Below are 15,820 nucleotides of genomic sequence, written 5' to 3'. Positions count from 1 at the left end.
GTGCTGATAGTCTAAGAGCAATTGTAATCAAATATCGTATTTTTTGGACTATAAGGTGCACCGGTGTATAAGAAACACCAAGATTTCGAAGAGGTAAGAAAGAAAAAAAGTGTTTGTCCTCCCTGGCCCCCAGGAGCACTCTGCAGGTTTCAGCAGGGCTGGGGGAAGGCAAAAATGGCCCCATTTTTGCAAAAAATGGGTGGAAATGGAAGCATTTTTGCCTTCCCCCAGCCCTGCTGAAACCTGCAGAGTGCTTCTGGGTGCTGGGGAAGGCAAAAATGCCTCTTTTTTTGCAAAAACCGGGCCATTTTTCATAAAAATGGGATGCAGGGTCAGGGCTTTTGGAGGTCAAAAATGGCTGTATTTGGTGTATAAGACGCACCAATATTTCTATGCTCTTTTAGAAGGGAAAAGGTGTATCTTATACTCTGAAAAATATGGTACTTGTAAAACAATAACTAAGAGCCGCAGTGGCACAGTGGTTAGATGCAGTACTGCAGGCTACTTCTGCTGACTGCAGTTTGAATCTCACCAGGTTCAATGTTGACTCAGCCTTCCTTCCTTCCAAGGTCAGTAAAATGAGGACCCAGATTGTTGGGAGAAATACCTATATTTTAAGGTTGCTCTCTTTTTATTTGGGAATAATTTCTACTGCCCACAATGGGGTTTACTTCTGACATGCACAGGAGTACGAGACTTGGTTTATTAGAGAATGTAAATCAAAGGATAATGCTGCCTGTCAATTCAAAATGACAGAAAGCATTATTATTATGAATCACTATAAAGATGATATAGTCAGAATGTCTGCAATAAATTGTACCCAAGAACACAGAGATGGTGTGATATGCATTAAATCTGAATTAAGATGTACATTTTTCTGACATATATTTAATTTACGAATTAAGTAGAATTTGAGCTGGGGTTTCTAAGCGATAGTAAATGGCTTCATTAATTCACTCTATTGCTTCTGTAACTTGGGGGCATTTAGATTTCCCTAAACAAAATGGAATAAAAAGTTGTCTAGATACAAGATGTCCTGAGACTGAAAATGTTAAAATTGACTGATGTCAGTGAACTAACTGGATTAGTGTTTGGCAACCAAAATATATTACTATCACCAGTGAGCATACATATGCATAGATACAGCACTGACACGACCAGAAGGAAGAAGTATAACTCAGTTTCAGAGCATACACAAGAGTCCAATGCTAAACTCAGGTACATCTGAAGAGAAGTAGGAAAAACTCTTTGTCTGAAACTCTGGAGAGCTGCTGTCAGTCAGAATAAGTAGCCCAACTGTCTTGCATTGGTACAGTGCAAATTTCAATATATTTTTTCCTAGCCCTGGGGATGTAAATATTTAAGGCGCAACCAGAGGAATAGGCCACTGAAAGAAGTATTATGGCCTCTCCACCTATAACTTTGCACCAGAAACCGGTACTTCACTTTATACTTTCACATTACGTTCGTATAGCTGAAGAGCTGAATTAGCTGTTCTCCCTCTGCAGCAGTTTATCTGAAATTGGGATCAACTAAAGCACATCTATTTTCTATTGTCATAAATGATGCCTTACCATAGCTAGTCGTTCCCGGGTATGAGTGAGGCTTTGCTTAGTGCCAACTGCAATGTAACTGAAAGGAAGGGAAAATCAGTAGGCGCAAAGGAGTGAATGAACGGTGGAAGAAAATAAATGCTGATTGAAAGAAGAAAGACTGGGACAACTAGCAGTCTTTTCTTGTCCCTATCTTTTCCTTCAAACTAGCCAGCATTTCTTCCATGTTCCTCTTATTTATCTGTCTGGAACTTGGCTTTTATGAAAGCTTGGCAACTATGGTTATCTGCAGCTCTGGCTGGGCTGAAACCCTCCTAGCTTTGTTTTCATCACCAAGTGACTCCATTATTACTCTTTTGCTGGTCAAGTAGATGACTAATGTTAATCTAACATTATCTTTCCTTCATTTTGAGGCTGACTGGAATGAAGGCGTTCACACAATTAACTTCAAAATAGTGCTACAGTGATTAGGAAATAGAGTGTGTGTTGTATGGTATCAAAACTCAAATTGCAGTGGCACTGCTGTACCTTTAAAATACACCTCTGGTTTAAAACAAGGGATCCAATTGTGAGAACCAAAATGGCACATGGGGTAGTCAAATGATTTGCTAAAATATCTATCTCCTAAACTTTCCACTGCAGGATTCCATCATCGCAGGGCTTTTCAAAATTAGCAACTTTAAGATGTTTAGACTTCAATTCCAAGAATTCTACAACTTCTAGCATGCTGGCTGAGGAATTCCGGGGCTTGAAGTCCACACATCTTGAAGTTGCCAAGTTTGAGAAACACTGCATCACTGGAAGTACCTGCTGGGAAAACAACTCTCAGTTTTGGAGGAGAGAGGATTCACTTTCTTGCTTCTGAGTACAAAGTTTTGTTCTTTAAAATTTCCTTCCTATTTGCTATATGAAGAAGACAGCAAAAATTCAAGCAAAACAGCCAATATCATGTTAACTTTTAGATAAATGAGGAACATCACCACCTCTCTCCATAGGAACTTGCTATTACATATCTCCATGACCACAATTATTTTCTCCTAATTCCAAAAACGCTAATGATCAGTTTTGCGTTGGGGAGATAGTGGCATATTTCTTCCTATATTGATGAATATCTGAGACAATCATAATACAAGACAAAAGCAAAAAAATGATTTTCAGCCTTAGTCTTTTTCATTGGTAGCCTATCAAATTTTGCAGATTTTTATCCTTTAAAAATGTTACTAGGTTTTGAACTGGAAATTAGCAGTGAATTATTAAGGACTAATAGTATTGTGAGTCAACAGACTTGAATCCAAAACACTTCATTTTGATTTGAAAATGGCCCACTTCAAGCTTGAGATTACCTTGAGCACTTTGGCAGACAATTGTATGTTTAAAACAGAGGTTTCAAAAAAAAAGTTCAACATTTGAAACATTTCTAGGTTGTTTGAAACGGCACAATCCTCACTCAAAACAATCACTTCATGCTCAGGATGCTTCAAACACAAAAGAGTCTGTGTGACATTTTTAATACTATTTGAAGCCAATAAAAGGTGAGCACAAAATCAAATCTAGAGTGCAGTTGTATAATTCAGAGAAGTTTCCTCAAACAATTTTTGCAAGCACCTTTAGCTTTTTTGCAGAACATCAAATTCAGGGTTCTTCAATATTTATGAACTATGGACATATTGGAAATTTGATAGCACATTGTATGCACTCTTGCAGAGCTGATGCTGTGAGTTGATGTGCTCACTTACATACAAAATAGCTGCCTAAAGGAACATCAACAGTGACCATGATATCTGTGGGGCCCCCATCAGGAAAAACAGTGGTAGTTTCAAACCCACAAGGTATGCAGGCCAGGAAGTGAGAGGTCGCTGCTCATATCAACCATGGCAGCCAGAATCTCTTGCCAGCCAATTTGCTTGCCAGGGTCATGGTTTCAGCAGCAGAAATAAGATTTTCTGCATTTCCACCTGTTCCCAAGAGACAAGCCCGCCTTGTGGGCACACTGGTGCATGAGCATCTGTAAAAGGGGCAGTGACTGAGCTCACTCAGGTTGTCCTCTTCTTCCTTTTTCTTCTGAGTGCCAGAAGGTTTCCAAGTGTTCTAGGCCACTCTGTTTGGAGGTATTTTAATTGCCTTCCTTTCTGTGTGAGTGTTTTTGGTAATGCTTCCAAAGAATATTAAAAGGCTTTAAATTCCTTTAATGCAGTAGAGTGGAGTCATATGGCACACTACTCTGACATTGAGCATATATTATGATGACAATGATGGCAATTCAAGACTCAGAAGGCTTTCTTTATCTGTTTCTGCTTCCCATCTCATCTCTTTTTCAATTCATCAACTCTTCTTTCTTTGCAGAATGAGTCTTCTGGCAGAGGGGCCTCTCCAATGATAAACAGTGCTTAGGGAATACACTTGTCCCCTCATCCAATCAGACTCCATTGAGTTTCATTTCGATACAAGAAAGAAATTTGAACAGAGTCAACTGTCCATGAAGAAAAGGCTTATTGTGACCATAATTTTCAACTTCTTGCTGGCTTCTCCATTGACTTTGCTTGTTGGAAACCACAGGAAGTCGCAATCATGTGACATCACATTTAATGACCATGCATAATTCCCTTAATGACTGGAACTGCCATCATAAGTTATTGTGGTCATGTGATTTTTCATTTTACAACCGCATTGCTTAGCGATGGAGTTTCCAGTCCCAATTATGATTGTTAACTAGGTACTACCTGTACAATTATTTTAATTTAAAATAAATATTAACATTTAATACTTATATTTAGTTTAGAGAGTCTGACAGGTTCCAAGAATATGTAGTGAGAATCCAATTATAAGTGCTTCATTTCCAGTTCAGAAATGTATGATGTAACACTGCAGTTTCAAATACAAGTTGGTGGATCATTAGAAATTACAGTACATCCACACCTCTGAGACAAAGCAATAATGATTATAAAAAGACCCACAAGGTTATAAAGCAGTTTGAAAGAATGCTTGTAAAAGGTATGCAAAAGTATATACGCAGGGAAGGCTTGCACAGTTTATGATGTCTCCAGCTTTATTGAGATCTGATTAATCTCTAGGTTTTGTGCCTCCATTAGATATTTAAGCATTTATTAGAAATTAATTATACCCCAAAAGTACAACTGGCTTTGCTGAATTGTCTGTTCTAGCAGGAACGTCCAGGCTTTTTAGTTTGAGGCCTGTTTGATTTTGAGTATTGCCTCAGAAATGTGGTAGGTGTAGGACAAAATCTAAATTTGGTTTCAGGTACATTCGGTGCTTCCAGACTTTTTCTTTGTGACTGGATTAAAAATGAAAATTTTGCCAGAATTTTTGGAGAAGTTTTTAGAAACTTCATAAAAGTCATTGTGGGAGGATGGATAATGATTTGGGATTGCAGGACATATCAGTCAGATAAAGATGGGCTTGTTACAATCTTCGGAAGAACAAGTTCTATAAACTCTGTATCAGAGGTGGTATTCAGTAGGTTCTGACCAGTTCTGGAGAACCGGAAATTTTGAGTAGTTTGGAGAACTGGTAAATACCACCTCTGACCGGTCCCGCTCCGTCTATTCTCTGCCTCCCAAGTCCCAGTTGATCGGGATGGAATGAGGATTTTGCAGTATCCTTCCTTTGCCATGCCCACCAAGCGACGCCCACCAAGCCATGCCATGCACACCAAGCCACGCCCACAGAACCGGTAGTAAAAAAAAAATGAATTCCACCACTGCTCTCTATGGAATTAAATTTGCAGAAGGTAACCTGTGACTAAAAGGCAGCTAACTGTCTAGAACAAAAGAATGTTATGCATTGAACAGAATAACTTTAAAATATGCCAACATTTCATTTCAGTGTTTTCCAAATAGTCTCAAAAAACTCCCTGCAAAACAATTACTATCTGCAGCGTGAAGTAGTTCTCAACTGATTGCATCTTTCTTGGTGGAAGAAGAAGAGAGGCAGGAATGAGAATTTATGCCTCTTTTGATACAAGCCATTGCTAAACTTAAATTACATTTCATGCCTCCTTAAACCTTGAATATAATTGGCTAAACCGGTTTTCCCACTCAAGCCATTTAATGGGGCTTATATTTCACAGTTCAAACAAACACAGGTTTAGCAACCTCGACAGAACAATGAGGTATCTGCATAATCCTTCTTTAAAAATTAGATCTTGAAAGTATCTAGACTTTTACAGCTTGTATTATATACTGTACATGGTAAGTATTTGAAATGTTATTTTTGCTAATGCTAAAAACACTTAACTCTGGCAAGTTCATATGCAATACTCCTTACATGTTTTTTTTTATTCTTCCAAGAAGAAATGATTGGCAATGGATATTAAACAAGCAGGACCCTATAAACAAACTACTAAAAATCAAGCAGCCACTTCAGATATCAGTCAGGTTTCATTACAAACTGTTAAGTTCTAGCTATGATGTATTGATAAACGAAGAGAACCTTTTTCTTTTAGGGCAGATCAGTTTAATAAAGATGGCATTGTTATACTCTTTGGAAGAACAAGTTCTACAGATTCCTGCTTCCTATGGAATTAAATTTGCAAAAGGTAACCTGTGATAAAAAGGCAGATTAACTGCCAAGGATGAAGTGATGTAATGCAATGAACAAAAAACTAAGGCTATAAAAGTAGCATTACATTAATACATACAGGTTGAACCCTATGAGTCAATGCTGATCCATCATTTCTCTTCTGCCAAACAAGGCAACCCACTGCAGCCTTTGGCAGTCAAAATGATGAATAGATTTGTATCTTGTCTTTCCCTCAGAAGATGAAGGCAGTATCCAGAGCATTCCCTCCTCTTAAGTTTTCGTACAATCTTTCTAAGAAACAGTGAACGTTAGCCAGGGAGCTTCCAAGGCTGAAAATGAACTGGAACTCAGGTGTCCGAATTCAGCATTCAGAACTTTAACTGCCACACAATGCTGGCTTTCTTTAGAAAGGATAAAGGTAAAGGTTTCCCCTCACACATATGTGCTAGTCGTTCCCGACTCTAGAGGGCGATGCTCATCTCTGTTCAAAGCCAGCGCTGTCCGAAGATGTCTCCGTGGTCATGTGGCTTGCATGACTAAATGCCGAAGGCGCAGGGAACACTGCTATCTTCCCACCAAAGGTGGTCCCTATTTTTCTATTTGCATTTTTACATGCTTTCGAACAGCTAGGTTGGTAGAAGCTGGGAAAGTAACGGGAGCTCACTCTGTTATGCGGCGTTAGGGATTCAAACTGTCGAACTGCCAACCTTTCTGATCAACAAGCTCAACATCTTAGCCAGTGAGTCACTGTGTCCCTTTTAGAAAGGATAGCCCTCTGTTATTAAAATATTGTATACCTCTTCTAGCGCTTCTGGCTATGATATTGGTTCTACAGCTTGCTGAGAAATATGAAGTGCAGCATCCAACATCTGGATTAAGCTAGCATATCATATCTGTAAACAGACCCTTATGGGAAAATGCATGATGATTCATTCTGCTTCCCTTCACTGCTACTATTATCCTATGGCCTCTCCAGCACCTCTGTCTTTTGAGGAAAAGTCTATGACAAATATTCAGCTAGTCTCTATCTTATTGCTGATAAAAAGAAAAAAATACTTACAAGTGCACAAATATTTATGCATACACCTGGCTCTGAAGGTTTTTCTTTCTTTTTTTTCAACCACTTTCAGTAACTGGTTTCCATTTACTGCACAGCAGTGTTACTTAAAAGATTATGTGATGTTTTCGACATGCTTTATAGAAATGAATTATTGTTCTTTGTCCTATTATAATTCCTATTATGGCTTTATAAACTTGACTGGCAGAATCTCATTTGAATGCCGGCTTCTGGCAGCCTGTCATACATTTCGAGCATAGTGAAAGCTACCTATTAATATTTCTTTCCCACATCCTCTCCAAAGACACCTGTCTTCTAAATTATACCCTACAATGGCTCCTCTTATCTCCCATGCTAATCCATAAGCAAAATCTAAACAGTTGTCAGCCAAGCTGGAAAATAGCACCAGCAACTCATCTGAGCTACATGTGCATTCTTGGGTACCTAAACCAGAATGTTTTCTGTTGTTGGTAACAAAGCTGTGCAAAAGGCTCAAGGAATTAATTGTTAAGGCAACATTCAAAAGGCAAGGCCACTTACATATAAATGAAAGGGGGAAAACATATCTAGACATATCTTTCTCTTGCAGAAATAAACTATCGATGAGATTCACCTATCCCACGTCCTGCAATGCTCCCCTTTACATCTTTTTTCTCCTCTTTTGCTCTTCCTTAATGCCACCCGCTTCTTCCCTGATTTCCTTCCCCCAAATTTTAACAGTCACCTGTCACTTTTGCTATTCCTCTTTATCCTCTGTTGCTGTCTTTCTTCTCTCCCTTTTATGCTCTTTATTTGAGCCATGGTGGTTAGAATGCAGCATTGCAGGCTAAATCTGCCGACTGCCAGGCGTTTGATCCTGACTGGCTCATGTTTGATTCAGACTTCCATCCTTCTGAGATTGGTAAAATGAAGACCCAGATTGTTGCAGGCAACATGCTGACAACTTAGAGAGGGCTTTAAAGCACTATGAAGCAGTGTATATGTGCTATTGCTATTTGAGCAGAATATCATTCAAATAAACATACACAGGATGATCATCTTGATTTAGAACAGGATGACCTTGATTTAGAGCAGGAGTATCACATGGCAGGTACAAGTTAGAATATACTAAGAAGAACACTATTAGAATACTCTCTGCCACTTCCTTGAGCCCTTCTAGCTATTCTACATAAGGCTCACAGTTTCTTCCTCCATAGTGAAAGAAATCTAAAGTTCCTGTTCTCTACACCTAACAGCATAGAAACAGCCTCTCCAAGTCACCTTTCATTTTTGCTCTAGCAGTTGAATTGTGTTGCCTTGGAGAAGGAGTTACCACACTCCTCCAGATTGTTTTTTTAACCGTGTTTTCCTATTACCTGAGTTTAAGAATTACAGAATTCTCTACCCTCTCCTTCTTGCAAAAACCTACCAACCTATTAGCCACATGTCTTCAAATACAAATGCCAGATTAATCTGTACTGAGAAGGAAGTTCTGTTCTCCACAAAGTGTGGTAGCTAATAAGGCAAGTGAGAGATCAATAAACCTTTGTTAAATACAAAGCTTTATTTGTACCCACTTAAAATGGCTACAGTTGATGCAGGGCATGCTAGGAAGGCCTACAATGTCACCTTTCCAAATCCAACCATACTATTAAGGATTCCCTAGAGCAAGCTTGGATTTTTGCCTCGTTGAGGACTCCCGCCCCAATTCTACACTGTAGCCAAGTTACAACGCAGAAGACAGATGGGTAGGGACATTTGTGCAGCATATTTCCTACCATTATTGTCTCTATTTCAAGACAAAACTACTGTCTATGTGGACACAGAATAAAATATGTATAAGAGAAATATGGAAATAGATCATGAAAATCCATCTGAGCTGCATTATGGGGAAGCAGCTCCCAAAATGTCCAATGGGACATATTTCCTGTCTGCAATACACTGATTTATACCAGTACATGAAAGAATTTATTCTACATATTTGCAAACCCAAATTTTGAAAGGCTATAGATTTTAAAATAAAGGCTTTTATGCAACACAATTCTGGAACGAGCTCTGGAACGAGCTCCCCGTGGAGATCCGGACCCTTACGACCCTCCAGGCCTTCCGTAAAGCCACTAAGTCCTGGCTGCTCCGGCAGGCCGGGGGCTGTTGAAGTTTCCAGCCCCACGGTAACTATGAATGTTGTTATATTTTAAATTTTGTTTGTCTTATTTATTCCCTTCCCCTTTTTATTGTAAGCTGCCCGGAGTCCTCCGGGAGTGGGCGGCATACAAGTTTAATAAACAAACAACAACAAAAAATTCACTCCTGAAATGTCTACTTCTGTGCCTAACTAAAAGAAAGACAATTTTAAAATGGGCCGACCATTTTGAGAGGTGCTTGTCCTGCAGCATTGCCATAAGCAAAGCACTATTTCTCAAAGTGTCTGTCTGTCTTCTTCCAAAAGTCCTGTGCAGCTGCTTTGGTGCCCATCCAAGGTCATCTGAGCATGCACATGCATACTGAGAAGACACATCCTTGACTGTTGACAAAGGATGGCACTTCCAAGGAATATGATCACATCGATGCTACACCAAAGGCTGCTTAGCTCATGGCAACAACAATATTGAGAAGCACCCCCCTTTAAATAGTTGATTCTTACGTAAACTTATCTTCATGACACAAATCTCATGGAGAACATCTGCTCATCACCCAAGTAAGCATTTGATTAAACTTCAAAATTGCATGTTATTGAAACATTTCAAATAAAAAGGGATTCCAACAACACAATTATAGAGAGAATCTCTGAAAAGAAATATTTGCTCTTTTTGGGTTTCTCCTACATTTCTTGGTTCACTTTTTTAGTAGCAGAAATGCATTTCAGCTCTTGAGACCAGGGGTGAAATCAACTTAGCTTCGCTACCGGTTTGAAAATGACCTTCCGCGCAAGCGCAGAGCATCAAAAACGGAACATGATGACACCCGGGCAGGTGGGTGGTGCCTCCCACCGTCACCACTACCATACTGATAAAGAATCATAAAAAGGGGGCAAAATCTCCAATTTAAACAGGCCTCAGATATGACCATTTTAAATAAAAGTTAGTGTATAGGATAAAGGTAGATGGGGCCCAGGAAAATGAACAAATGTAAACTGCACATTAGAACCAACCACTGAAGAGATGTAAACTTGTATATTGAGCAGTGTGCTTCTTTTTAAAACAGGACTCTTCTGATTGGATGATCTTTCCAGGCAGACTCATGCAGCAAAGGATACTAAAACTTTGATTGGTTATTTCAAAGTTCCATAGGTTTATCCTCAAATCATCTGCTGACATGTAGGTTTCATAGTCACTGTTTACAGAAATGGAATTGATGTGATAGGTATGTGCATTTGCAAAGACTCTTCTGGGAGTTGCCTCCACCATTAAATCCATGGGCCTTAGCACAGGTACCTAACAAAGACAAGAACAAAAGGAGTTAATCAAATATAATTAATACTTTTATCAAAGAAATTTATCACCCAATGTACTGTGTGTGTCCGTTTCACTATTTTGTTACTGTTTCCACTGTTCCCATGCAACAGTCTTCCTCGAATTGTCATTATGCTGCTATGTTTGTTGAATAATCACCATTGTCATACAACAATTCAATGTTCACAATTTCTTCCTCTGGTTCTTAAATGTAACACCAGAAAATTTAATTTCATTAGATAAAATATACGTACTCTACGGTTCAACAGATTTATGTATACTAATCAATGAATATTTTTCTTTATTTGGTGTATTTCACTTGGCTTTGGGTTTTTTTTCCCTACGTCACATCTTATTGCTGTTCTATTGTATTGAAATGCTCTGTAGTATTTTCAGTTGCAGCATTTGGAGCATCTGTAATATTTTCAGTTGCAGCATAGAAAAATGAAGATATTATTTATTTTTTATAAAGGAGTCCAAAGGAGGGATATGAATTTGACAAGCAAACCAACTGAATTATATAACTAGCATATCTGGCCCAATACTGCCAAGAATGAAAGAAGAAAGCTTCAGTTCAATCATATAACCAATCAAATTACCTTGGATCAAACATTCCTTCATAGTTTAACATTAGATAATATTTCTAAGGAATCTATCTGAAAGGTACAAAAGGTTCCATTTTTTGTCATCCTCAAATCACATGATATTCATATCATCCTTCCAACAAGGATAATAAAAGAAGTGGGATCACCCAGGACTCCTCCCAAACAGAGACAGATATATAACTTTATTTTATTCCTTTTTATGCTTATTCAATATATACTAATAAGCTGCTGTACCCAATCAATGAGCACCCACGTTAACACCAGCGGAAATAAATAGCGGCATAAATAATGCCTTCAACTACATAACACCATAAGACAACTTAATAGAACAGCTAGTGGCGGCCAGTGCCAAGAAACCATTTCCTCACAGCAACTTCATTACTAAGCATTATTGTCCGTATGTTGTCTAGGGAGATTTCCCATGGCTGAAGTGATGGAGATGGGAGTATGACAGCCCAGATCAAGTGACTCTAGGACACAAGAGCTGCCAGCTCCAACTCTGAGTGTAATGTGATGAGCCTGCTTTCTAATTCAGCCTGACATATGCAATGATGCATCATTTGCTCTTGGAGGGCCTGCCGCAGCTATCTAGGGACATAGGCTAGTATTCTGCCTGTTGGAAGCAAACAGTCATCCAGACTGTCAGAAACAGGATGGTTTTCAAAAGCTCCCAGGTTCAACTGTTAGAATTCCCTGAAAATGACAAACAAAAAAAATTAAAGGTAGGTAAGAATAGGCTGGGGCAAATCAAAACATCAATGGATAGGGTAGTCAAATATGTTGGAGAAGATTGTCCGCATCTGTGCTGAATGGCTGAACTAATTTCAGAGGGTTTTCCCCCCACTCTAGTATTGTTGAACAAATGGACCACAGGACAGGGAAGTGGATGACCATTCTCCTATTAAAACGTTGCAAGGGAAACAAATGAACAAGTGAGAGAATCATATTTCTATGAAGCCTATATGGATACTAACTGTGTATATATTCATGCATATACTCTATATACAGGCTCAGATAGATAATAGAATAACAGACTTGGAAGGAATCTTGGAAGTCTTCTAGTCCAATCCCTGCTTAGACAGGAAACCCTATACCATTTCAGACAAATAGTTATCCAACCTCTTCTTAAAATCTTCCAGTGTTGGAGCATTCACAACTTCTGGAGGCAAGCTGTTTCACTGATTAATTGTTCTAACTGTCAGGAAATTTCAGGTTAGTTCTAGGTTGCTTCTCTCCTTGATTAGTTTCCACCCATTGCTTTTTGTCCTGCCTTCAGGTGCTTTGGAGAATAGCTTGACTCTTCTTTGTGGCAGCCCTTGAGATATTGGAACACTGCTATCATGTCACCCCTAGTCCTTCTTTTCATTAACCTAGACATACCCAATTCCAGCAACCGTTCTTTATATCTTTTAGCCTCCATTCCCCTAGATACCCAGAGCCTATGTAGTATACATTCCTTTTCTTTAGAAATATTCCAATTGTAGGAATGCCATTAATAAAAGAGAATTGGTAGTTAATTCACGTATCCAAACTGCACAAATCTTCTGATTAATCATGATGGAAACATTTTTCAGATATTCAAAAACTATGGCTGGAGACATCTCTCAATTCTGTACTTGTTTGTATGCATTTCTCACTGAAATGCACCACAAAGCTTGGAATTCGCAAAGGTCAAAGACTAATTAAATCTGTGAAGTGATAGAAGGAGGCAAGGTTACACTGAAGTACAACAGAGAATAAGTTTCCCCATGCTATCTCTATCAAGTATTAAACAATTTTGAGTATTTGGGGCATACATACGCAAGCTAAATCTATTCAATACTTTTCCTGCTAACCATGAATTATAATCATGGACATTTTCTTTCCAAGTAAACAGGCAGACCGTGGAAACATCACACTTAATATCTCCCATTATGGCAGAAAATGAATATGAATGAAATGATGGATTTAATAATATATCCCTGCAGAGGAGGCTTCAGATGTTGCCTAGCTGCAATATTCAATATTCTTCAGTATGGATTGTTGTGGCTGGGCTGACAGATTCTGTTCCACAGATTCTGGCGAGCCAAACATTCCCTGTTTCTGCTGTAGGGAATCAAACCCAGAACTGTTGTTTCCTATGTGTTCAGTCAAAAGTCACTTGATGGCTTTGATTTTACCTTACTACCTGTTTACTATACATAACTATCTATCTCGCTTAGCAACAGAAATTTTAGGATCAGTTGTGGTCATAAGTCAAGGACTATCTGTATAGCAAACAGGTGGTAAGTAAGTGACTTCCCCCCCTTTTATGCCACAGTTGTTCATTGAATCACTGCAGTTGTTAAGTGAGTAACATGGTTGTTAAGTGACTCTGGCTTCCTTGTTGACTTGGCTTATCAGAAGGTTGCAAAAGGGGGGTCACATGACCCCAGGACACTGCAACCCTCAATAAATATGAACCAGTTGCCAAGAATCCGAATTTTCATCACGTGACCATAGGGATGCTGCAACGGTCATTTGGAAAACGATCATGAGTCACTTTTTCAGTGCCATTGTAACTTTGAATGTTCACTAAATGAACTGATGTAAGCGTACCAATGTTTTTAATACGACAGAACAAGCCACAACTAAATGGGAAATGTGATTATCACAGGCCTTCACTATACATGCAACCCCTTGCAATTTACTGGAGATTTCTAGTTCCCAAAGTTAATAAAGTATTAATCCTCCCTGAGTGGCAGCATTCATTTTTGGTTATGATTCAGAAGTTAATGTAATTCTAAAAGCAAAGGGAACAACTTTCCTTTTGGCCTCTACCTTCAGGCAACCCCAAATTAAACCAGGAAAGAAGATAAATTTGATCGCTGCTGTTTTCTTACAATTATTCCAAGTTGTTGCTTTTTTATCAGCTTCTGGGGACTCACTCTATCCCTCTGTGGGTCTATCTATTTATCTCTCCAGCTGGAACAAAAGCTTATTCAAACGTATTGCATCTTTGGGTTTTATAAATAAATAAAGATTTGCTTTCGGCATATGTCCTTTTTATTCATTTATGGATCCTTCTACTACGGAGGAGAATCGGGAGAGGTGAACTTCAAAGCAGAATGGGGTAGGAGTCTACAACAAGCAGAGAAAGCCAAAAGGTAAAGTGTAGGTGGAAACAACTACTGAGCTCGCCTATTAAACCAAAACCTTGCTTTAGGTCTTTTTCAGACTGCAGCCACCGTTGTTGTTGAGCGTGTGAAGGCGAGCAGAAGCAGTGGGCTGTTTGCTTTAATGAATGTGCCTAAGTGCTTCTTGACAGAGTCAGAAGCAGGAGCCCTGTTGAGCTTTTCCATTACCATTTCCCTACAGAGCATGTGCCTAGCATGCTGATATGCTGCATCTCCAAAGCATATGAAGCTACGGAAGACATTTAACCATAAACAATGACAACAACTCATGGGATGAATGAATAAGTTACACAAGAATACATGGGGCGATGCAAGATGTAGGGCAGGGAGCTATAAAGTAGCAAACAGGAAAATGACATTTGCTACATTATAGCCCCCTGCCTTACAACAATTATGAGCCAAGGTGGCGCAGTGGTTAAATGCAGCACTGCAGGCTACTGCTAGATCAGCAGGTCAGCGGTTCAAATCTCACCGGCTCAGGGTTGACTCAGCCTTCCATCCTTCCGAGGTGGGTAAAATGAGGACCCAGATTGTTGGGGGCAATATGCTGACTCTCTGTAAACCGCTTAGAGAGGCCTGAAAGGCCTATGAAGCGGTATATAAGTCTACTGCTATTGCTATTGCTATTGCTATCTTGTATCACCCCATGTGTTGTTGTATATCCCTGTCCTCTGGCATCACTATACAGCCTAGCAGAGAAAGCTTAGATGTGGTCCAAAGAGAAGAAGTTGGAATCCCTAATACATCTCCTGCATAAATTTCCCCTTTCATTCCCAATAGGTTAGACCAGGAATGTCAAACTTGTGCCCCGCAGGCCAGATGCATCACACGCTGGCCACTCCCATTTTAGCAAAGGGGGTGAGTCGCGATACACCACGTAATGACAACATGATACCGTGAGTTTGACACCCCTGGGTTAGACTATGCGTGGGCATCAACTGTATCTTTTTTCAGAGGAAAAACAAAAGGGGACTACCAGTCTTAGCAAATAGTTCTTATAAGTGGGGTTTACCAAATATGATGATTATTTGCCAAACAGGTACAAGTGATCCTGCTATGCACCTAGGCTGCAATCGAAAGAATGTGTCATTCACATGAAGCCAGACAGTATGAAGTTTGGGGTAATGTAACTTAGGGTTATAGATGGGTATAGGTTCTAATAAACAATTTTCAATTTACTACCAGTGTGAATGTGTGTATATGTGTCCTCCATTAGCTCTAGGAGGGGTTTATATCTATTTACTGGAAAGCTATAGAAGAAAAGAGACCAAAGAAAAAATACATATGAAATATACGTGGGCTAGAGATGTATGCAATGGTTCATGTATGATACTTGATGGGATGCCTGATATGCTGAATTGAGACATCAGAATCAGGATGCCACTCCTGCTTATTTTTCTTCTTCTCTGCCTAGTGAGTCAGGCATAACTAAGTTCTTGTATTTACCAGTACCAAACAGTGCATTTCTTCTGCCTCACTC

The 15,820-nt window shown here is 39.2% G+C and overlaps 1 protein-coding gene across 3 annotated transcripts in view; it reads right to left on the bottom strand.

Moving 5' to 3' along the window:
• The window catches only part of PPP2R2B (protein phosphatase 2 regulatory subunit Bbeta), a 264,160-nt gene that overhangs the window by 29,656 nt on the left and 218,684 nt on the right, over positions 1 to 15,820 (bottom strand). For all 3 annotated transcript variants that reach the window (XM_032210843.1, XM_032210841.1, XM_032210842.1), the window contains exon 5: positions 10,385 to 10,562. In XM_032210843.1, the coding sequence (XP_032066734.1) occupies positions 10,385 to 10,562 (178 nt within the window). The remainder of the gene's footprint in view (positions 1 to 10,384; positions 10,563 to 15,820) is intronic.

Source organism: Thamnophis elegans, chromosome 2, assembly GCF_009769535.1.
Source record: "Thamnophis elegans isolate rThaEle1 chromosome 2, rThaEle1.pri, whole genome shotgun sequence".
Classification (NCBI taxonomy): Eukaryota; Metazoa; Chordata; class Lepidosauria; order Squamata; family Colubridae; genus Thamnophis; species Thamnophis elegans.
This window is presented reverse-complemented; position numbering and strand designations above follow the sequence as displayed.